Source organism: Salvelinus fontinalis, chromosome 24 (assembly GCF_029448725.1).
Source record: "Salvelinus fontinalis isolate EN_2023a chromosome 24, ASM2944872v1, whole genome shotgun sequence".
In the NCBI taxonomy this organism is placed as follows: domain Eukaryota; kingdom Metazoa; phylum Chordata; class Actinopteri; order Salmoniformes; family Salmonidae; genus Salvelinus; species Salvelinus fontinalis.
In genome coordinates, this window is record NC_074688.1 from 24569617 (window position 1) to 24593259 (window position 23643).

A 23643-nucleotide genomic window follows, 5' to 3' on the forward strand; every position below is an offset into this window, starting at 1 on the left:
CTGTACTCCCTGTTCACCCACGACTGTGTGGCCAAGCACGACTCCAACATCATCATTAAGTTTGCTGACGACACCGGTGGTGGCCTGATCACCGACAACGATGAGACATCCTATAGGGAGGAGGTCAGAGACCTGGCAGTGTGGTGCAAGGACAACCACCTCTCCCTCAATGTGAGCAAGACAAACGAGCTGATCGTGGACAACAGGAAAAGGAGGGCCGAACAGTCCCCCATTAACATCGGGGCTGTAGTGGAGCGGGTCGAGAGTTTCACGTTCCTTGATGTCCACATCAACAACAAACTATCATGGTCCAAAAACACCAAGAAAGTTGTGAAGAGTGCACGACAATGCCTTTTCCCTCTTGAGACTGAAAAGATTTGGCATGGGTCCCCAGATCCTCAAAAGGTTCTACAGCTGCACCATCGAGAGCATCCTGACCGGTTGCATCACCGTTTTGTATGGCAACTGCTCGGCATCCGACCGTTACGCGCTACAGAGGGTAATGCGTACTGCCCAGTACATCACTGGGGCCAAGCTTCCTGCCATTCCTGTTCTCTCTGCTACCGCACAACAAGAGGTACCGGAGCGCCAAGTCTCGGTTCAAAAGACTTCTTTACAGCTTCTACCCCCAAGCCATAAGACTGCCAAACAATTAAATTGCACCCCAGACTATTTACATTGACCCCCTTCCCCCTTTGTTTGTACACCGCTGCTGCTCGCTGTTTGTTTATCTATGCATAGTAACTTTACCCCTACCTACATGTACAAATGACCTTGACTAACCTGTACCTCCGCACATTGACTCGGTACCAGTACCCCCTGTATATAGCCTCGTTATTGTTATTGTTAATTTTTATTATATTCTGTGTTACTTTTTATTTTATACTTAAGAAAATATTTACTAAATAAACAAATCTCTTTCTTGAACTGCATTGTTGGTTAAGGGCTTGTAAATCAACATTTCACAGTAACACGGTAAGGTCTACACCTGTTGTATTCAGCGCATGTGACAAATACAATTTGATATAGTTATGTGTATTATTTTAAGGCTACATTCCCCTCTTTCATCAGTGTAAATCCACCCCACCATTAAGAGACAGTTCCAAGCGTGAAATGGCCAGCACTTGGCCAGGGGATTACTTTTTACCAACAACCTGAAGTGACCCTCGACAGGATAGAGTAGGCGACCCAGTTCCTCACTGACTTTACCCTCGTCACTAGCTATGTGTGTGTGAGCGCTGTGTTTGTGTCACTGAGGCTGAGAAAGAAAAAGGAGGAAATGGAGAATGGATAGAGAGAATATACTGTAAGAGGGAGAGACTGAGTGAGACTGGTCTGGTTTGTTTTCTTCAGCCACAGATCTGCCACCGCTGGCACTCTGATACCATCTTAATGCCAGCCGTTCTGCTCCTCCACGCTCGCACGCACTCATGGAGGGAACACAACACACACACACACACACACACACACACACACACACACACACACACACACACACACACTAGACCAGAGACTATGAAGTCATTCTCCCTGCTTGACTTGTGAGTGTGTATTTTGAGAGCCCTCTCAACAACAAATGCCTCCAAGCCAAGACCATCCTGAGTTCAATCCTGAGCACTTAGGTTCTCACATTTGAATGGCCCAGGAAACAAAATGAAATGTTAGTCCTGGTTTCTGGTGAAACATTGGAGTGACGTACTGCAGAGTCAGTCAGAAAACACACCCAAGGCCATGTTGACCTCAACTACACATCCGTCATCATTATATATATATACAACTGTATATATATAAATATATATATATATATATATATATATATATACATACAGTTGTATTGGGACAGATCAATATAGGTCATTCTGGAAACTGTTTGTGTTGTCCCTGCAGTGCCCTCCATGCCGCAGTCTGACCCGGGTGCTGGTAGAATCATATCGCACTGTGAAGGAATCGGGTCAGAAGTTTGAGATAGTGTTCGTCAGCGCTGACAGGTGAGACTCATGCAGTATTTCCTTCACACACGCATACACACTCTCTGTCTCGCGCTCTCTCTGTTGCTCTCTGTCATGCTCTCTCACGCGCATATATATATACACACGCGTTGTTTTTGTCCATTTAAAATAACATCAAATTGATCAGAAATACAGTGTAGACATTGATAATATTGTAAATGACTTTTTGAGCTGGAAACGGCTGATTTATTTAAAAAAAATATTATAATAATGGAATATCTACATAGGTGTACAAAGGCCCATTTATCAGCAACCATCACTCCTGTGTTCCAATGGCATGTTGAGTGCCTAGAAGGCCAGCATCCTGGAGTCGCCTCTTCACTGTTGACATTGAGAGTGGTGTTTTGTGGGTACAATTTAATGAAGCTGCCAGTTGAGGACTTGTGAGGCGTTTCTGTTTCTCAAACTACACACTCTAATGTACTTGTCCTCTTGCTCAGTTGTGCACCGGGGCCTCCTACTCTTTCTATTCTGGTTAGAGACAGTTTGTGCTGCTCTGTGAAGGGAGTAGTACACAGAATTGTATGAGATCTTCAGTTATATGGCAATTTCTCGCATGGAATAGCCTTCATGTCTCAGAACAAGAATAGACTGACAAGTTTCAGAAGAAAGTTCTTTGTGTCTGGCCATTTTGAGCCTGTAATCAAACCCACAAATGCTGATGCTCCAGATACTCAACTAGTCTAAAGAAGGCCAGGTTTATTGCATCTTTAATCAGAACAACAGTTTTCAGCTGTGCTAAAATAATTGCACGAGTATTCTAATGATCAATTAGCCTTCTTAAAATTATAAACTAGGATTAGCTAACACAACGTGGCATTAGAACACAGGAGTGATGGTTGCTGATAATGGGCCTCTGTACGCCTATGTAGATATTGCATTAAAGATCTGCCGTTTACAGCTACAATAGTCATTTACAACATTAACAATGTCTACACTGTATTTCTGATCAACTTGATGTTATTTTAATGGAGAGAATTTTTAATTGACTGAATAAACAGAGTTGACAGTGGCTCTGAGGGTTGTTTTGTGTTTGTCAACCAACGCAGGTCGGAGGAGTCCTTTCAGCAGTACTTCAATGAGATGCCTTGGTTGGCAGTTCCATACTCAGACGAGGCCCGACGATCACGACTCAACAGACTCTTCGGAATACAAGGTACAACCCTATCTCTGATGTCTCCTCCTGTACTCATATACTGAAGTCCTCCTGGACATGATGCTCAGAGTGAGTATCAAACACTAACTGTCTGGCCAAATGATGTGTTGATGTGGAGAAGCGGCCTAATGGCAGCCAGCTCTACTGTGTGCTATTCTGTGCTGGGTCAGGGTAGGGAACAGTGAACAGATAGCCCTCAAGCTAAAGGAATGTGGGCTGGTAATCAAGTTTACTGTCCCGCTCGCTGAGTAAGGGTCATTTCTCTGTCTCACTCTGCCTTTATTTTTCCTTCTCCCCAAGGCTTTTTTTCTATAACCCACCTCCCACCCCCGTCTCTCGCTAATGCCCCACCATCATGTCTGTCCGTCTGTGTCGTCTGTCTGTCCGTCCACAGGGGAGTAGTGTGGTTGTAGTCAAGGTGCTGGGTCATTGCCTCTTCTGCCTGAATGTTAAGAATGCTTGCAGGACTGGTCGATACTGCCCCGCTTCCCCATTCAAACCCCTGTTATTCACACTGGCCCCCACCCATCACCACACACACACACACACACACACACACACACACACACACACACACACACACACACACACACCCTTCCTCCCAGCCAAACACACACTATGCACTCTGTTTCTGATAAGGCTGTTTAATACAGCAGTGAGATTGTAATCTGAAAGACTGTGGGAGAGAAAGGGGTCGGGTGTTATGAAAAATCTCCTGAACAGGGAACGCAGCGGGAGTCTGAGCAGAGAAATGGATGGAGAGAGACAGAGAGCAGAGGCAGGTCAGAGCCTCTGAGGGACTTTAAGCTCCTCCATAGCACACAGATAAACAGTGGGAGAGAGACAGCCATATGTGGTGAGAGTAACTGGAAACATGGAAGAACAGAAGGGTGAGGTGGCAGATTAGCAAGATCTTCAATTCATGATTGTTCTCCCTGTTTCCATCTTTCTCACTTTCTTTTTTCCTCTCTCCCACCCTCCCTCCCCAGGTATTCCCACCCTTATTCTGCTGGACACGGAAGGTCACATGATCACGCGACAGGGCCGTGTGGAGGTGCTGAATGACCCAGAGTGTCGGCTCTTCCCCTGGCACCCCCGGCCCGTACTGGAGCTCAGCGAGTCCAACGCCGTGCAGCTCCACGAGGGTCCCTGCCTCGTGCTCTTTGTGGGTGAGTAGATGAGTGGATGACCATTTTAATGTCAGTCCCTACCGTGCACCTCCACGAGAGGCCCTACCTCGTGCTCTTTGTGGGTGAATGGAGGAGCATTCAGTGCTGGTTTCTACCAAAACAATCCTTCAGACTATGTATAGTAGTACATTCTAAAGAATATTGTGCAAGTAGTAAAAGTGAACAGATCAGTTGTAAGGCCGCATGCTATTTTAAAGTTTGAGAACATGCAAGAGTAGAGTAGAGAGAAGGATGAGAAGAAAATGGTCTGTCTGTCTGTTAGGCTGTTAGCATTGAGAGAGATGGCAGAGATGGATGCCATGCTCTGCTAAGTGGCTCAGGCCAAAGTGGACAGGACAGCCAGCAGGCCAGACGACACAATAATAAAGCAATGTGAGAATGGAGTGACCGGGTGCACACTGATGACCTCATGATTTCAGGCCACCCTAAGATCAGATCCAAAGGGGTCAGCCACAGCTCTCCTCCATTTGCCTCCTCACTCATCTGTACATCTGTCCGTTCACTCACCCCGTCTCCTCCTTTTGTCTCCTCACTCAGCTGTACATCTGTCTGTTCACTCACCCCCTCTCTCCTCCCGTCCTGCACATTCTTTCTCTCATGGCTGGTTTTCTTTCTCTCTTCATCCTGTCCCCTCTCTGGTCTTTCTCTCTTCATCCTGTTCCCTCTCTGGTCTTTCTCTCTTCATCCTGTCCCCTCTCTGGTCTTTCTCTCTTCATCCTGTCCCCTCTCTGGTCTTTCTCTCTTCATCCTGTCCCCTCTCTGGTCTTTCTCTCTTCATCCTGTCCCCTCTCTGGTCTTTCTCTCTTCATCCTGTTCCCTCTCTGGTCTTTCTCTCTTCATCCTGTTCCCTCTCTGGTCTTTCTCTCTTCATCCTGTCCCCTCTCTGGTCTTTCTCTCTTCATCCTGTCCCCTCTCTGGTCTTTCTCTCTTCATCCTGTCCCCTCTCTGGTCTTTCTCTCTTCATCCTGTCCCCTCTCTGGTCTTTCTCTCTTCATCCTGTCCCCTCTCTGGTCTTTCTCTCTTCATCCTGTCCCCTCTCTGGTCTTCATGCATTCACACCCAGTTTTCTCTCCTCTGTCTCACTCTTTATACTCTTTTCATACATTTGACTCCTGTGTTTCTCTCTTGTTCAGATGCGGAGGAGGAGGGAGAGCTGGAGCCGGCGAAGGAGCTGATCCAGCCAATCGCAGAGAAGATCATGGCTAAGTACAAAGCCAAGGAGGAGGAGACACCACTGCTCTTCTTTGTGGCTGGAGAGGTTAGATAGTGGACGCATGCACACACACACACACCTCCAGCTGACCTAGATGAGAATATTCACACCTAATGAAATCTGTCTTCACTTTTGGTGTTTTAGTTGTTTTGCATTCTTATCTTGTGTACTGTACATCTCTACTGTGGGGGTCTGTCTCTGTGTGTGATTGCTTGTTGCTATGCTCTGGTATGATGTTCCATGTGCTTTAGTTATCACATATCATAATCATCTGGTAGAGAACACCAACCGACACACAAATGTGTGTGTGTTGGGGTGGCAGGTACCCTAGTGGTTAGAGGATTGGGCCAGTAACTGAAAGGTTGCCAGAACGAATCCCCGAGCTGACAAGGTAAAAATCTGTCGTTCTGCCCCTGAACACGGTAGTTAACCCACTGTTCCTAGGCAGTCATTGAAAATAAGAATTTGTTCTTAACTGACTTGCCTAGTTTAAATAAAGGTTTTTTTTTTTTAAATATATATAAAAAATAAGCTACAGTATAATATCAGAGGGGCAGTTTCTGAGGGATGAAACCCCCTTCCACACGGCCCAGAATTCAGTTGGCCGTCTGTCTGCTGATAGCCGTTCTCCCTCTGTCCGCAGAACAGCTGTGCACCTCTCCCTCCCGAATCCCTCTATCTCCCCCTCGTCGATCCTTCCGCCAGCCCTCAGTGCAGGAGGGATCATGGAATTTTCTTAACTCTTGTTATATCTTGTTTTTCCTTCTCATCCTTTCTGGAGCTTGTGGAGTTAGCAGCAGGGGCAGCCATAATTACCAGATTAGCTAGCTCTCCTTCTCCTCCTCTCCCCTGCTCACAGGGCTCAGAGAGGTCAGCACGCTGCCCCATGTCAGATGGTCTAGGTTTCAGCCATGGGGGACTGCACAGGTGCTCCCTCTCTGTCCTGTCTGACCATCTGCCTGGTTGCCTGAGGCCACACGGCTCTCATGACAGCCTTGAAATGCCACGGCCACAGACAGACCGAAGGACGCACGCGTTCACATGTCACAGACAGGCGCTGGGGCTAAGACAAGATACTAACACCCTCTCTCTTTACCGTTCACTTGTTTTGGGGATTTGTTGCATATTAAATGGTATTTCTGTTCATCTGGACTCGACCCATTCTAATGAATGCTTTCTAGGTGCATGTTCAATCTGGCACCCCTGGTAGTCTATAGCAGGCAGGTACAGTTTTCTTCTCATCGTCTGGGTTACATGTAGCTGGATCTGAATTCACCAGCACTGGATCTGTTCCAGACTGGGATAGTCCCAAATGGCACCCAACTCCCCATATAGTGCATTACTTTTTACCAGAGCCCTATGGGGAATAGGGTACCATTTTGGATGCAGCCTGTGTATACCCTGTTAGATATCACTCCCTGCCATGGGCCCATTGGGCTCTCTGTTATGCCAGGCAGAGGCTGGATATGCCAGGCAGAGGCTGGATATGCCAGGCAGAGGCTGGATATGCCAGGCAGAGGCTGGATATGCCAGGCAGAGGCTGGATATGCCAGGCAGAGGCTGGATATGCCAGGCAGAGGCTGAGGTTACATGATGGACCCCCATGCAGCCTACAGGGCCCTGGCCTGGTTGAGGCCTGCCTGCATGTGGCTAGACCAGGCCCTGTCTGCCCCACAGGGAGAGCCTGGCCTGCAGAAAATGAGAGGGGATCTCATTACCCCGCTATGTCACACGGGCTGAGAGAAACTGACTGGAAACCTACAGTAGGACAATTGGAAGACACCCTATTCACACAGAAAATGAATGGGGATTGATTGATGTGTGATTGCAATAAAGATGTCTACTGTAATTTTATAAGTGTTTCTATCAGTACACATGACCAAAAGTATGTGGACACCTGCTCGTCAAACATCTCATTCCAAAATCATGGGCATTAATATGGAGTTGGTCCCCCCTTTGCTGCTATAACAGCCTCCGCTCTTCTGGGAAGGCTTTCCACTAGATGTTGGAACATTGCTGCGGGGACTTGCTTCAATTCAGCCACAAGAGTATTAGTGAGGTCGGGCATTGATGTTGTTCGATTAGGCCTGGCTCGGAGTCAGCGTTCCAATTCATCCCAAAGGTGTTCGATGGGGTTGAGGCCTGGGCACTAAGCAGGCCAGTCAAGTTCTCTCTTTATGTAGTGTTGTCTCTCTTGTCGTGATGTGTGTTTTGCCCTATATTTATATATTTATTTTAATCACAGCCCCCGTCCCGGCAGGAGGTATTTTGCCTTTTGGTAGGCCGTCATTGTAAATAAGAATTTGTTCTTAACTGACTTGCCTAGTTAAATAAAAATTACAAATTAAAAAAGTTATTCCACACTGATCTCGACAAACCATTTTTGTATGGATCTTGCTTTGTGCACTGGGACATTGTCATGCTGAAACGGGAAAGGGCCTTCCCCAAACTGTTGCCACGAAGTTGGAAGCAGAGAATCGTCTACAACAGGGGTGTCAAACTCATTCCACGGAGGGCCGAGTGTCTGCAGGTTTTTGGTTTTTCCTTTCAATAAAGCCCTAGACAACCAGGTGTGGGGAGTTCCTAACTAATTAGTGATGTTAATTCATCAATCAAGTACAAGGGAGGAGCGAAAACCCGCAGACACTCGGCCCCCCGTGGAATGAGTTTGACACCTGTGGTCTACAATGTCATTGTATGCTGTAGCGTTAAGATTTCCCTTCACTGGAACTAAGGGGTCTAGCCCGAACCATGAAAAACAGCCCCAGACCATTATTCCTCCTTCAAATTTTAGTTGGCACTATGCATTTGGGCAGGTAGCGTTCTCCTGGCATCCACCAAACACAGATTCCAATGGCAGCGAGCTTTACAACACTCCAGCCAACACTTGGCATTGGGCATGATGATCTTAGGCTTGTCTGCGGCTGCTCGGTAATGGGAACTCATTACATGAAACTCCCGACAAAGTTTTTGTGCTGACTTTGCTTCCAAAGACAGTTTGAAACTCGGTAGTGAGGACAGAATATTTTTACGTGCTTCGGCACTCTGCGGTCCGGTGAGCTTGTGTGGCCTACCACTTCGCAGCTGAGCCTTTGTTGCTCCTAAACGTTTCCACTTCACAATAACAGCACTTTCAGTTGACCGGGGCAGCTCTAGCAGGGCAGAAATTTTAGTAACTGACTTGTTGGAAAGGTGGCATCCTATGACGGTGCCAGGTTGAATGTCACTGAGCTCTTCAGTAAGGCCATTCTACTGACAATGATTGTCTACCTGTCAGCAACCAGTGTGGCTGAAATAGCCGAATCCACTAATTTGAAGGGGTGTCCATGTAACAGTATTGCTTTCGTCCCTCTCCTCGCCCCTACCTGGGCTCGAACCAGGGATCCTCTGCACACATAGAAACGCTATTAGCGCGCATCCCGTTAACTAGCTAGCCATTTCACATCAGTTACATCCACATACTTTTGTGTATATTATGTTTTTTTTATGTTTTATTGACGGTATTTTCTATATAATTGACTCAATGGGATATTTAGGGTCTAGTTGTTGTCTTTGCCTTGACTCTTCCCAGGTATAACCAGGAATAGGAGATCCTGACAATAGTTTAGTCTGCCGCCAGTCTCACCTGCTAACCTCCCTGACCCCAGAGTTCAAAGGTCGAGGCCTGTGTCACACTGTGTTGTGAGCCAGACAGGTTGGCCTCCACTAGTTATTTATGTCCAAGCAGTGTGGTGTTTATAGAAACACTTGTCTCCTGTTTACCTTACTGGCAGTACAGTTCAACAGTTAGAAGAAATTAAACAATTATCAAGAAGCCAATACCCTCACAGGCAAATCGCTGTCATTTAGGACAACTATATACCTACTGATTAAATAATGTTACATATAACACTTTTCACTAGATCTAACAGCGCTTTACAAGGGCGTTATCTTACAAAGTGTGTAAACATACATGGTCTAGCTGGCCTATATTCTATCCTTTGATAGTGATTCTCAGTGACCATGGGTTTCCAGCCTCCCATTGATACAGACTGATAGGTCATTGTTCAGCCAATCATATCCTGAATTTTACAATGCCTGGAGAATTCTCAAGCTGACCAATCAGTAGGCTGCTGCCCAGGCCAATAGGCCAATGGGAGCTTCTTATCTTTGAAGGTCCTTGTCTGATGACCGTCGTCTACTCTGTGGAATGCCACAGTGCTACAATGGGCAGAATAAACCTGACATTGTGCAGCAGTAGGTTCCATACGGTGAACACACACAGAAGCCTTATCATGGCAGTCAGTCAGTGACTACAGGCCAGACATAGCAGAGCGACTCTTTGTGTTCAGAACTGGGCTGGAGAGGGCGGGGGCTGGCCTCTCTGTCTCCCTCCTTCTTTCACGGCTGGACTGGTTGCTTCTTATGAAGAACAGTTTACACAGGGTTAGCAGCCACACAAAGGAAGATGTAAGACTTCCCACAGAGAAGAAGACAGCCAGGGAGATTACATCTCTTCATATCTAAGAGGCTGGGAGGCCACGCTGACAGACTCCTCTGTGGTTTCTCTTTCTGTGGTTCCTTTCTAAGGCGATGCCCGAGGATGTATCTTCAATCTGAGCTTGCAAGAGAAGCCTTTAGGGAGGATGTGTGGAGTCACAGATTTTTAAAGCTTGAGAATGTAGCTTGTGGCTACATGAATCATCCTCATAAGTGTAGCAATTACTTTCATTGGATATTTTTATGAACTTTAATAGGTTTAAGACTCAATGGTCTGCTCCTAGATCAGATTTTAGAGATTCAGAGGAATTGAGCTCTCCAGATTTTACATGCCACAGGATAACTCAACTGTTCTGCTAGCAGTTTTGCAACAAGTTGAGGTCAAACATTGTGTTGGCATACATACTTGTCCATTTTAAGTAGCAAATCAGCCAAGCTGCTCTTTGAGAGGTCTGAGAGCTGATGGTGCAGTTTAATCAATTTTTAGTTTGAATCGTTTTACTGCCATTTTGTCAGATAACAGGAGCGTTAGTCCAAAAAAGGAAAACATTTGAAAAGCTGTGATTTAATGAGTGCCAAGCTTTTGTGACAGTGCCACCTTGTGGTCGTTTCCTGTAACTTCTGTAATTTTTAATAATCTTTTCCATATGAAATTGTTCTATCTTCGATCTCTTCCAAGCCTCTCTCACCCAGAAGGCTTAGTTGAGGGGAAGTCAGCTCATCCTGTCATGAGGAAGCAAGAGAACATCTCAGTCGACGTTAGATACTAGTCTGGCGGCATGTAGCCTAGCGGTTAAGAGCGTTGGGACATTAAACGAAAGGCCGCTGGTTCAAATCTCCGAGCTGACTAGGTGAAATCTGTCGGTGCCCTTGAGGAAGGCACTTAACACTAATTTCCTCTAAGTCGCTCTGGATAAGAGCATCTGCTACGACCTCACATAAATCAACAAAAGTCTTGACTGACTGGAACTAATGCAGCTTTGTTGATTTACTAACTGAAATGACATGCTATTGCCAAAAAGTGCCCGTTATTTTCTCTCTGAATAATTGATTGCCCCTCAAGTGAGTGGGCTGGGGAGCTGCTGCCTGTCTGCTGTGGTGTTATAGTGAGCTATTCCTGCTGTCTTATGATTCTAGGCCCTGTCTGTAATTCCCATTTGTTAAAGAGGTGAGATCAAGCCTGGAGCTGAACATGGCTTGGATCTGTGTTTGAGGACTTGTAAAGACATTCAGGAAGTGACATAGTTCTGTCCCGACTAACTCTGTCGTCAAAGCTCCACCACACGCCTTGTTATACTATTCCTCACCAGGCATGAGGGAATACAACTCTCCTTCTTTCTCCCTCCCTCCCACGCATACACTATCCAAACACGCTGTGATGTGTGTCTGAAGCTTCCCAGCCTTGTAGTCCGTTAGTGAGGCTTTGGAGCGATGATGTTGGACCCCCCCCCCCCCAAGAGTGGGGTGCATGATGGAACCCTGGCTAGCTGGGCACACTGCCTGCAGGAGGAGAGAGAGAAGAGATCCCCAGTCTTCAAAACCAAGCAGACATTGAGACTACCACCTTGAGTTGGGAATTAGTAATATTAAGTGGCATAGTTCATCTTGTCCCAGTTTATTACCAATATCAAGTCATAACTGATTGAAGCAATTCTGTTTTTATATTCAGTCATAAGGATGTTAGTAGTTATCTAGCAATTTCTTTTGTATGACACACAGGATAAACTGTTGTTGTTAATATGTAGGCTAGTCTACTTCGTGTAATCATGTCATGATTTCGTCATACAACTTCTTTCCCAGGCATAATTGCTACCGCATATAGACAGGTTTGACAGAGTCAGCTGGTAGGCAAGATTGTCATATGATCATGACTGACCCGTCTGTGTTCCCAGGATGACATGAGTGACTCCCTGCGTGACTACACCAACCTCCCAGAGGCAGCACCCCTGCTCACCATCCTGGACATGTCTGCCCGGGCCAAGTATGTTAAGGACGTGGAGGAGATCACACCGGCCGTGGTGGAGACCTTTGTCCAAGACTTCCTGACTGAGAAGCTCAAACCAGAGCCCATCTAGAGAGCACACCTAGATTAGGGTGCCATTTGGGACACATTCCCTATATAGTGCACTACTTTTGAAAAGCAATGCACTATATAGGGGATAGGGTGCCATTTGGGACAGACACACACACCTAGAAACCTATGGGACCGAAACCCATAACCATCAAACCCTGACCTCCCGGTTACCACCACCAGCCTCCTCTCCCCCTTTGTCAGAGGAAGGTCTCACTTTTTACTGACATTACCTTTTTTTAGACATGTCTTTCTCTCATGGATTCTTCTCCTTCTCCTGTGGTGCCTTGCATTGACTACAGCCCCTACAGTAATATGGAGATTCTGTTGCTTTTTGGCTTCAAATAGCTTTTATCAGTTTCATTATTAGCATTTCTTGAAACTAGAAGAAACCACACAATGTTGACCCAATGGACTTGACATTTCACCATGTCTCTTTATTACCTTTGCTGAACCCACATTGCTTTTGTTTTCCAAAATGTGCTGAGAAAGAATAAAATGATTGCAACACATTCTCTAAGTTCTATAGTTGTAATTTACAAATATGCAGTGCAGAAATGTCCTGAACTTCAGTTTAATGTAACTGTCTTATTGTTCTTCTGTTTAAAAGGTGCTGCATAATAGTATAGACAAATGTTAAGATTTCCCTGTTTCAAAAGGTTATTTTGTTTTGTATTGCATCTGGCTTTGTGTCATGGGATTTCAAATACTATTCACTTGTCTTATCATGAAGTGAGTGATAGTCAGCCCTACCCAATTGTTAAATGTCAGTGGTTGAGATGGAAACTTAAGAGGATTTTCTGTGAAGATCCCATCTATTGAAAAGGCCAGATATTTTTGAAGGCACAAATGGCATTAAAATCCACCTTAGTTGCTAAGTGTTGGAAGTATAAATTCACATTTGTCACTCCCTGGTTGTCTCTAGTCATGACTTCACAGCCATTAAAATTCACTGTTAAGCACAACTGTCTTATGTAGTCAACTTCCTCTATCCACGAGGCCAGTTTTATTCCATTGGGAGCAAATGTATTTTAGACAGTATTAGCTTGGTATCACTTCTACATGTGTGCATTATTTATATATAATGACTCCAGAAATGTAGTTAACATTTATATTTCCAATTTTTAAAAACAAAATCAAGTGTACTGTTCTTTTTGATGTCAGGCATTTGTACACAGTATAAGAAAAGTATTTCATATCTTTCACGTGCAGTACTGTTTTTTTAACCCTACAACTTCATAACATACAGTAAATGTTCTCAGTAAGGTCTGTTGCTTCCTTGGGGTTACTATGATAATTGCTTTCAGACCTGTCAGTGAAAATGTTAGATGGACAGGTTCTTTCCCTTGCTAAACAGACACACTTAGCACATGTCCAGTATAGAGATTAAGCAGTCATGTTGCACAGCAGCAGTTTACAGTCAACTGGCAGGAAATCTAGAGGCCAACTGCATGTGGAGACTAAGTGAAGCTTCTAAAGCCACACTGGCAGGAATTTTGGAAGAAATATGCATTTCACATTGTCACTCATTTTACTTCACTTATTAGCTGAGAGTTGAATATGGAAATTAAATCCATCCATATGATTCAGTCTGACATGAGGTACAGTGAAGTGTTGTGCAGTCAAGAATGTATGCATGGAAAAAGTGACCAACACCAGGAATAACATATCCATTACACTCAAAATGGATGGATCATGGAAATTGCACCTTAGACTTATCTTTCCTCCCAGATGTCTCCATTAGGTTCAACAGTTGCCTTCTGCCTTCAAATAGGAGAATGCTGGCTGCCATGGCTGAGTTGAGACTGTCCACTCCAGGGACCACAGGGATGAACAGTCTTTGACCGGCAGTTTTCTCAGCCAATTGGACAGCTTCTAGACTCAGTCCATGAGTCTCTCCACCTATCACAAGACCAGTGTTCCCCTGAGCCCAGCCCTCATGGTACAACTTGGTCTCCACTCTTGGAAGTGACAGTTCTGAGTCGGAATCTGATTCATATTCCTTATAGCGCATGTCTTTACAATTAGGCCTGCTACTCACCCATCCATAGTCCCCCACCTTTGAAGGTTTGTTGGACTGGTTTGCTTCCTCAGCTACTTCTCTCTCAGAGCCACTGCAGTTATCTGCCACGTGGACAGTCACCAACTTTGGCAGCTGGTTTTGAATGTCGTCCCAGTCCAAGCTGGGGAAGATGGGAAGGCGGAAATGGGCACCCATCGCTGCTCGCAGCACTTTAGGTTCCCAAGCGTCCACACAACCTGTGAAAATAAACATACACAAGATACTTAGTGAGAGAACCATTCAGAGTAGTGCACATGTTTATGCACAGCAATTCCTCATCATCAGCTCCACTCGAAATGGCATCATTGACTTGGATTATGCCCATTCCCAGCTTATCATCATGACATACCCTTGGTGAGCAGGACATTGTGGCAGCCTGCAGCAACAGCACAGCGCAAGATGGTGCCCAGGTTCCCAGGGTCCCGCACGTTGTCGCAGATCAGGGACAGCGGCACAGACTGACCACACTGATCCTGAGGGAATGTCAGCCGGGATGGGTCTGGCCGAGAGAATATGGCTACAAGGGGTAAGCGTTGTCAATATACAGTACTTATTCTCAACAATATACAGTAGTATGTAGAACTTCAAAAGCATTCTGAAAATGAAAACATGCAGCCCATCATACCTATCACTCCTTGTGGAGCTACCAGGTCAGACCAGATCTTGATGTCCTCAAACTTGACTTTGACCAGAGTGGCCCTCTTCAGTTTGTCCAAGGGGAGATCACACAGTCTGTCCACAGAACTGAAGAACACCATCTGAGGGTTGGCTCCAGCAGCCAGGGCATCGCAGATCAGGCGTCTCCCCTCCAACAGGATCTTACCCTGGTGCTCCCGAAACGTCCTGGAACAAGCCACACTCACCACCCTCCTGGGAGATGGAGAGAGAAAAGGTCATGATATCTCGGCTGAACATCAGCTAGCAAACAAAGCCTACATGCAAACATACATAACAGTCCCGTAGTTACTAGACCTCTACTAGCCACTATAATTAAATAGGATATATTCACTCAACTATCATATAACATGGGGTCGATAGCCAACATGCACTGAGACTTACGCCAATCTTTTGTCACCAGGTAAGGCCCTTTCGAATTTGAGGCCACCTAGTTGGTCCTTCAGATTGGTTGTATGTTCCGACGTTGAGGATAAATTTCCATTTCTGTCACTCCATGACATGCTGCCAACACGTTTATTAGTGGTCTCATTTTTTAAGATGGCGTTGGACTCCCTCACTTTGGACGCAACTTTCTGAGACTGCTTGTTGACTATTTGATCTGACCTCTGTTTCGATGTCGTCTCACTATCAGGATACAACACCTTCACAGGCCTCCTTTTCAATGCTCGCACGTATCTCTTTGAATCTACGATACAGTCGTTACTTTTTTTCAGAATATTACTTCGTTCCGCTACAATAAGATGCCAAAACATGCCTCTCACGAACGCCGCCATCTTTGCTACAACAGCAAGAAGCGAGCCTGGTAACTTTCGACAGTGGCATGAAGATTGGGTGGTTTATACCATTATAAAGGGGGGGGGGGGGTAATCCAAGTAAAACATATTTTATGTTGGTAATACTGATTTGTAAAACAATATTAGATGCTTAACTTTTAATTTAAATATTCCTCATTATCTTGAGATAGATGTTGGATCTGCGATTGAGTTGCAAATAATTTTAAGTGTACCGAAAATGTTGTCTTCCATAGAATCGATACCAGAGCAATCGATTGCAAGGCTCCTCAATCGACGTAAACAAACTGAGCGTGATATATAATCGTATAGTGCATAGCAAACTCACCGGGTGAACATGCCTTTGAGGCGAGCCTTGCATTTTGTTTTCAAAGTGGGTGACAGAAGCAAAACGGCCACCTTTTACCGAGATGTGCTCGGCATGAAGGTACATGTTCAGCTCTTTCGTAGAACATCCTCAAACATGTGCGCAATGGACTTCCCTTGCACAGAGTGTACCACTGTTGCATTATTTTGTTATGATTGTTATTCATTGTGCTGTAAAAACGTGATATTGGGGACTAGATCACTGTTTTGCCAAAATGTCAAAATCACCGATTTGATTTCAGATTTTGCGTCACGAAGAGTTTGAAGAAGGATGCAAGGCCACTTGTAATGGGTAGGCAGGCTGTCAACTTTACTGTTCAAACCTCACCTTGTAACGGACTTTGGTCTGCAAACCTATTGTGAAAATGGATTGTTTGAATTACTTGTTGTGTAACAATACGGTTACTCTTTCTCTCATGATGCCCTACTTGCTTGTGTGAGTTAAGCCCTTATGATGGAAAATGGAGCAAGACAATGGTCGGCTTTGGTCCAGAAGATGATTACTTTGCGGCTGAGTTGACCTACAATTATGGAGTGGGAGAATATCGCCTTGGCAATGACTTCCTGGTAAGTGAATGATTGTACTTGAACAACCATGTGTGTATTTTTTTTTAACCCAATCCTAACTCAATTTCAGGGTCTGACTCTGCAGTCTAGCCAGGCTGTCAGTAATGCTAAGCGGCTTGGTTGGCCCCTCACTGAGGTTGGAAAGGCCCTCTATCTGGCTGAGGCTCCAGGAGGTTATCGCTTCTACCTGGTGGACAAAGAACAGCCTCCTAATGGTGGGTCAACAGTGATTTGCACAGAAGATCATTGCTGTAGTATACTGTAAAGTAGAGCAGTAGACTATAGTCTACCATGTTTATTTTTAAGTCCAGGAGGACTCTGGTAGCCCTCTTTCAAAGTCACAGATCTCTTCTGCTAGCCATGGTAGCCAGAATAATGGGCAACTGAGCATTTTTATACATGACCCTAAGCATGATGGGATGTTAATTGCTTAATTAACTCAGGAACCCCACCTGTTTGCAAGCACCTGCTTTCAGAATACTTTGTGTCCCTCATTTCCTTTAAATTGGCATGTACCTATATATTGTGAATGTGTATCTGTTTTTCACTTGGTTAAAGATCCTGTACAGAAGGTGTGTCTGGCAGTGTCTGACCTGCAGAAATCAACACAATACTGGTCCTCCCTTTTGGGGATGAAGGTGATAGAGAGACATGAGGAGAAGACTGTGCTGATGGGATTCGCAGACACTCAGGTCCGTGGTGGCACCTTAATTGGGGAGGACGGACTCGTGGTAATGGCTGGAGTGGAATTAGTGGAATGGTATCAAATACATCAAACAAAAGGTTTCCATGTGGTTGATGCCATTCCATTTGCTCCGTTACGGACATTATGAGCCGTCCTCCCCTCAGCAGCCTCTTGTATTCTACACTTAGAACGCGACTGTGTTTTTGCATGAATTGATAAGATGGTGATAATGCTAGGTGTGTGTTTTTCTCTATATTTGCAGTGCAAACTAGAGCTTCACAACATTGGTGGGACAGTAGATCATGGGACAGCCTTCGGACGGATAGCGTTTTCTTGTCCACGTGAGCAGGTGAAGTAATAGATCCTTTTCCAGTACATGACACACTGACGTCACACGCAGATGCGCCCAACTCTTGGCTGCAGTAAGAAAGCTATCACCATCTGCACCCATTCAACAAAGCCTTTCTTGGGTTCTCATACGCATACAATTATGTTTTGATTCTTGCTTGAACAGTCATTAAGATTATACACTGCTCAAAAAAATTAAGGGAACACTTAAACAACACAATGTAACTCCCAAGTCAATCACACTTCTGTGAAATCAAACTGTCCACTTAGGAAGCAACACTGATTGACAATAAATTGCACATGCTGTTGTGCAAATGGAATAGACAAAAGGTGGAAATTATAGGCAATTAGCAAGACACCCCCAATAAAGGACTGGTTCTGCCGGTGGTGACCACAGACCACTTCTCAGTTCCTATGCTTCCTGGCTGATGTTTTGGTCACTTTTGAATGCTGGCGGTGCTTTCACTCTAGTGGTAGCATGAGACGGAGTCTACAACCCACACAAGTGGCTCAGGTAGTGCAGCTCATCCAGGATGGCACATCAATGCGAGCTGTGGCAAGAAGGTTTGCTGTGTCTGTCAGCGTAGTGTCCAGAGCATGGAGGCGCTACCAGGAGACAGGCCAGTACATCAGGAGACGTGGAGGAGGCCGTAGGAGGGCAACAACCCAGCAGCAGGACCGCTACCTCCGCCTTTGTGCAAGGAGGAGCACTGCCAGAGCCCTGCAAAATGACCTCCAGCAGGCCACAAATGTGCATGTGTCAGCATATGGTCTCACAAGGGGTCTGAGGATCTCATCTCGGTACCTAATGGCAGTCAGGCTACCCCTGGCGAGCACATGGAGGGCTGTGCGGCCTCACAAAGAAATGCCACCCCACACCATGACTGACCCACCGCCAAACCGGTCATGCTGGAGGATGTTGCAGGCAGCAGAACGTTCTCCACGGCGTCTCCAGACTCTGTCACGTCTGTCGCATGTGCTCAGTGTGAACCTGCTTTCATCTGTGAAGAGCACAGGGCGCCAGTGGCGAATTTGCCACTCTTGGTGTTCTCTGGCAAATGCCAAACGTCCTGCACGGTGTTGGGCTGTAAGCACAACCCCCACCTGTGGACGTCGGGCCCTCATACCACCCTCATGGAGTCTGTTTCTGACCGTTTGAGCAGACACATGCACATTTGTGGCCTGCTGGAGGTCATTTTGCAGGGCTCTGGCAGTGCTCCTTCTGCTCCTCCTTGCACAAAGGCGGAGGTAGGGGTCCTGCTGCTGGGTTGTTGCCCTCCTACGGCCTCCTCCACGTCTCCTGATGTACTGGCCTGTCTCCTGGTAGCGCCTCCATGCTCTGGACACTACGCTGACAGACACAGCAAACCTTTTTGCCACAGCTCGCATTGATGTGCCATCCTGGATGAGCTGCACTACCTGAGCCACTTGTGTGGGTTGTAGACTCCGTCTCATGCTACCACTAGAGTGAGAGCACCGCCAGCATTCAAAAGTGACCAAAACATCAGCCAGGAAGCATAGGAACTGAGAAGTGGTCTGTGGTCACCACCTGCAGAACCACTCCTTTATTGGGGGTGTCTTGCTAATTGCCTATAATTTCCACCTTTTGTCTATTCCATTTGCACAACAGCATGTGAAATTTATTGTCAATCAGTATTGCTTCCTTAGTGGACAGTTTGATTTCACAGAAGTGTGATTGACTTGGGAGTTACATTGTGTTGTTTATTAAGTGTTCCCTTTATTTTTTTGAGCAGTGTATTTGGTTGTGATCTTAGCAAAATAATTATTTTGGATGCAGCAGTTGTTAGCTAGAATACTAACGCTCATTGATACAGGCTGTAGCAAAAGCTAGCCAAAGAGACATTTTACTGGTTGAAGTTTAAGTATAATGCAGCTTATTTTGCGATGATGACACAAACTAAAATCCAATTATAATCCAAAAGTAGTGTGAATTGCACTCGTAAACAACGTACAGTGCCTTGCAAAAGTATCCATCCCCCTTGGAGTTTTCTATTTTGTTGCATTACAACCTGTCATTTAAATTGATTTTTATTTGGATTTCATGTAATGGACATACACAAAATAGTCCAACTTGGTGAAGTTTCAAAATTGAAAAGTGGTGCGGGCATCACCCCCTTTGCTATGAAGCCCCTAAATAAGATCTGGTGCAACCAATTACCTTCAGAAGCCACATAATTAGTTAAATAAAGTCCACCTGTGTGCAATCTAAGTGTCACGTGATCTGTCACATATTCTCAGTATATATACATCTGTTCTGAAAGGCCCCAGAGTCTGCGGCACCACCAAGCAAGCGGCACTAGGAAGACCAATGAGTTCTCCAAACAGGTCAGGGACAAAGTTCTGGAGAAATACAAATTAGGTTTGGGTTATAAAAAAATATCAGAAACTTTGAACATCCCACGAAGCACCATTTAAATCCATTTTATTTTTATGAAAAGAATATGGCACCACAACAAACCTGCCAAGAGAGGGCTGCCCACCAAAACACACGGACCAGGCAAGGAGGGCATTAATCAGAGAGGCAACAAAGAGACCAAAGATAACCCTGAAGGAGCTGCAAAGCTCCACAGCGGAGATTGCAGTATCTGTCCATAGGACCGCTTTACGGAGGAGTGGCCAGAAAAAAGCCATTGCTTAAATTAAAAAATAAGCAAACACGTTTGGTGTTTGCCAAAAGGCATGTGGGAGACTCCCCAAACATGGAAGAAGGTACTCTGGTCAGATGAGACTAAAATGTAGCTTTTTGGCCATCAAGGAAAATGTTATGTCTGGCGCAAACCCAACATCTCTCATCACCCCGAGAACAGCATCCCCACAGTGAAGCATGGTGGTGGCAGCATCATGCTGTGGGGATGTTTTTCATTGGCAGGGACTGGGAAACTGGTCGGAATTGAAGGAATGATGGATGGTGCTAAATACAGGGAAATTCTTGAGAGAAACCTGTTTCAGTCTTCCAGAGATTTGAGACTGGGACGGAGGTTCACCTTCCAGCAGGACAATGACCCTAAGCATACTGCTAAAGCAACACTTGAGTGGTTTATGGGGAAACATTTAAATGTTTTGGAATGGCTAGTCAAAGCCCAGACCTCAATCCAATTGAGAATCTGTGGTATGATTTAAAGATTGCTATATGCCAGCAGAACCCATCAAACTTGAAGGAGCTGGAGCAGTTTTGCCTTGAAGAATGGGCAAAAATCCTAGTGGCTAGATGTGCCAAGCTTATAGAGACACCCCAAGAGACTTGTAGCTGTAATTGCTGCAAAAGGTGGCTTTACAAAGTACTGACTTTGGGGGGGGGGGGGGTGAATAGTTATGCACGCTCACGTTTTCAGAATTGTTTTGTCTTATTTCTTGTTTATTTCACAAATATTTTGCATCTTCACAGTGGTAGGCATGTTGTGTAAATCAAATGATACAAACCCCCCAAAATCTATTTTATTTCCAGGTTGTAATGCAACAAAATAGGAAAAATGCCAAGGGGGGTGAATACTTTCGTAAGCCACTGTAAATAGAGGCACATTTTTTCTGACGTTCTATAAAAACTCCCCTTTGTTCTGCCACCAACTTGTGCACATCGCCCTTGTGCGGCAAAGTTAGTAAAACAGAAAGTGGTCTATACAATGCTTTCAATTCTTAAATGGTTTGCCCTGCTGACTCTTTACATACATGCACACAGAAAGCAATATTCTACTATTTGTTTTATTATTTTTAGTTGGCAGATCTTGAAGCCCTGATGATAAAAGAAAACCAGAAAATCCTTACTCCATTGGTTAGCCTGGACACCCCTGGGAAGGCAACAGTAGAAGTGGTCATTTTGGCTGATCCAGTGAGTGCCTTGCCAAATTATTAACATGGGTAGACTTGATTCGTTATAAATTCTCACATAATAACTGTGGTCATCTGTCTTCTAGGATGCCCATGAGATCTGCTTTGTGGGAGATGAGGCATTCAGACAACTCTCCCAGATGGACCCGAGTGGAAATGCATTGCTGGATAAGGTTATTTAGAAATATTATACAAATGAAACAATACTTTGCATTATCACGGAGTACATGCTCTTAATCTTTTACTCTAATTTATTTTCAGGCTATGGCTGAAGATAAAAGCGATGACTGGTTTGCCAAGCACAACAAGCAGAAGGCTTCAGCATAAGTGCGAAGAACATAGCTTAGCCATCATGGGTCTACTGGACATTTCCAACCTTTTGCCTTTTTCCCCATATATGGCATTACCCTTCCAGCGGCACAATGTCAGTAGATTTTACTCAACCAGAAGTATTATTTTGAGATGCTTAGAATGAGACTGAAAGTGTAGCTGTATTTGAGTCATACTGTGGCAGAAGCTTGATGAACATCGACCACTTATATTAACCTTGTTTGTGTATGCATTGAAAATAATTGTACCTCTTCAGCTCAATTAAATGCGTAAAACACTAATACTTGTGAGTTCATGAGAACAGTGCATTTATGGTGAAGAGTAATATCCATGTGAAGTCCTCACACTGCCAAATTGTAGGTCAAGTTTTGTGAAATGTGCAGACACTGGTGGGCGGCCCTTGGTTGAAAAATCAATGAAACGAGGGGGTATATGCAGATCTCTTGTGATGTAGAAGCTGTGTCATGCTCATTGAACTATCAAATGGGAAAATCAAACTGGGCAATATCAAAAGGGGATGGCATGAACATTTTCTTGAAGATAGGAGAATTGCCTAACCTTTGCAACTCACTCCCAACTACCATTTTCTAGTGATCCCCTTTCTTTGGCATTAATAAATGACACTGAATAAGAAAGTGTCTAGTTCATTTTTAAACTAGCTGTTCTTGAGTAGATATGCTGCATAATAAAGGGAGAAGTATATTAAATAATTGTTCAATAAACTTGTTTGCGCGTAATCTTTTTCAATCAGTATACAATGTGGCTAGGTGAAAGGTGGGTTGAGTGTGAGGCGTTTCGAACTCCGGGTTACAAATTAGTCGGCCATTGACTTTTTGGTAGTTTTTTTTTCTCATCGCTCCTCTGTTTGCAGTGTAGACAACACACCTAGAAGATGATGCTGATGCTCCTGCTGCTTTGCAACTGAAAATGTAATGAAGATGAGAACCCTCCGTGCGGGATAAGAACATTTGAGACATTCAGATTTTCGACAAGCTGAAAAGAGGATTATACTTGTTAGCTAGCCCCCTAACTACCAAATTTGTCAACATTTGTTTCAATTGACGTGGTAGCTAGCTACGTGGCTATTTACCTAGCCAACTAACGTTACTAGTTAGCTTGTAACTGCAACTGTTAGTGATGTGAGTATAGTTAGCTAACTCGAAATTGTGAACCATTGCTAGCGTTCTATCTTTCTTAGCCAGCTAGCTAACGTTATATCGTTTCCTTCAAACTTTTTTTGTGACAGGTACTGAAGCCAGTTAGCGAACGTTAGCATAACACAGTCTGGCCCTATAAATTCATTATAAATCCTACAATGTGATTTTCTGGATTTTCTTTCTCATTTTTTTTGTCTGTCATAGTTGAAGTGTACCTATGATGAAAATTACAGGCCTCTCATCTTTTTAAGTGGGAGAACTTGCACAATTGGTGGCTGACTAAATACTTTTTTGCCCCACTGTATATACTGTACTTGATACCATCTACTGCATCTTGCCTATACCGTTCTGTACCATCACTCATTCATATATTGTTATGTACATATTCTTCATTCCTTTACACTTGTGTGTATAAGGTAGTTGTTGTGAAATTGATAGGTTAGATTACTCGTTGGTTATTAATGCATTGGCGGAACTAGAAGCACAATCATTTCGCTACACTCGCATTAACATCTGCTAACCATGTGTATGTGACAAATAAAATTGGATTTTAAGTGCAAACATTTCTATAAACCAGTTTTTGCTTTGACATTATGGGGTATGTGTGTAGATTGAAGGGAGGGGGAAATTTAATCAATTTTAGAATAAGGCTTAAACGTAACAAAATGTGGAAAAAGTGAAGGGGTCTGAATACT

General features: G+C 44.6%; 3 protein-coding genes across 4 annotated transcripts in view; 2 read left to right on the forward strand and 1 right to left on the reverse strand.

The window, feature by feature from the left end:
* The window catches only part of LOC129822201 (nucleoredoxin), a 73629-nt gene extending 60999 nt beyond the window's left edge, over nucleotides 1–12630 (forward strand). For both annotated transcript variants that reach the window (XM_055880271.1, XM_055880272.1), the window contains exons 4-8: nucleotides 1888–1988; nucleotides 3059–3165; nucleotides 4155–4334; nucleotides 5489–5613; nucleotides 11940–12630. In XM_055880271.1, coding sequence (XP_055736246.1) covers nucleotides 1888–1988; nucleotides 3059–3165; nucleotides 4155–4334; nucleotides 5489–5613; nucleotides 11940–12122 — 696 coding nt within the window. In that variant the 3' untranslated portion in view covers nucleotides 12123–12630. The remainder of the gene's footprint in view (nucleotides 1–1887; nucleotides 1989–3058; nucleotides 3166–4154; nucleotides 4335–5488; nucleotides 5614–11939) is intronic.
* LOC129822198 (rRNA methyltransferase 3A, mitochondrial-like) lies at nucleotides 12530–15685 on the reverse strand. Its single transcript, XM_055880267.1, has 4 exons — nucleotides 15240–15685; nucleotides 14806–15050; nucleotides 14530–14697; nucleotides 12530–14377 (listed from the first exon to the last, which is right to left on the reverse strand). The coding sequence occupies exons 1-4, from the start codon at nucleotides 15629–15631 to the stop codon at nucleotides 13812–13814; spliced, it is 1371 nt and encodes a 456-aa protein (XP_055736242.1). The 5' UTR covers nucleotides 15632–15685; the 3' UTR covers nucleotides 12530–13811.
* Nucleotides 15686–15891: 206 nt separating this feature from the next.
* glod4 (glyoxalase domain containing 4) lies at nucleotides 15892–22072 on the forward strand. Its single transcript, XM_055880273.1, has 9 exons — nucleotides 15892–16076; nucleotides 16258–16307; nucleotides 16462–16582; nucleotides 16653–16797; nucleotides 17141–17274; nucleotides 17530–17616; nucleotides 21349–21462; nucleotides 21548–21634; nucleotides 21723–22072. The coding sequence occupies exons 1-9, from the start codon at nucleotides 15987–15989 to the stop codon at nucleotides 21786–21788; spliced, it is 894 nt and encodes a 297-aa protein (XP_055736248.1). The 5' UTR covers nucleotides 15892–15986; the 3' UTR covers nucleotides 21789–22072.
* Nucleotides 22073–23643: the final 1571 nt, after the last annotated feature.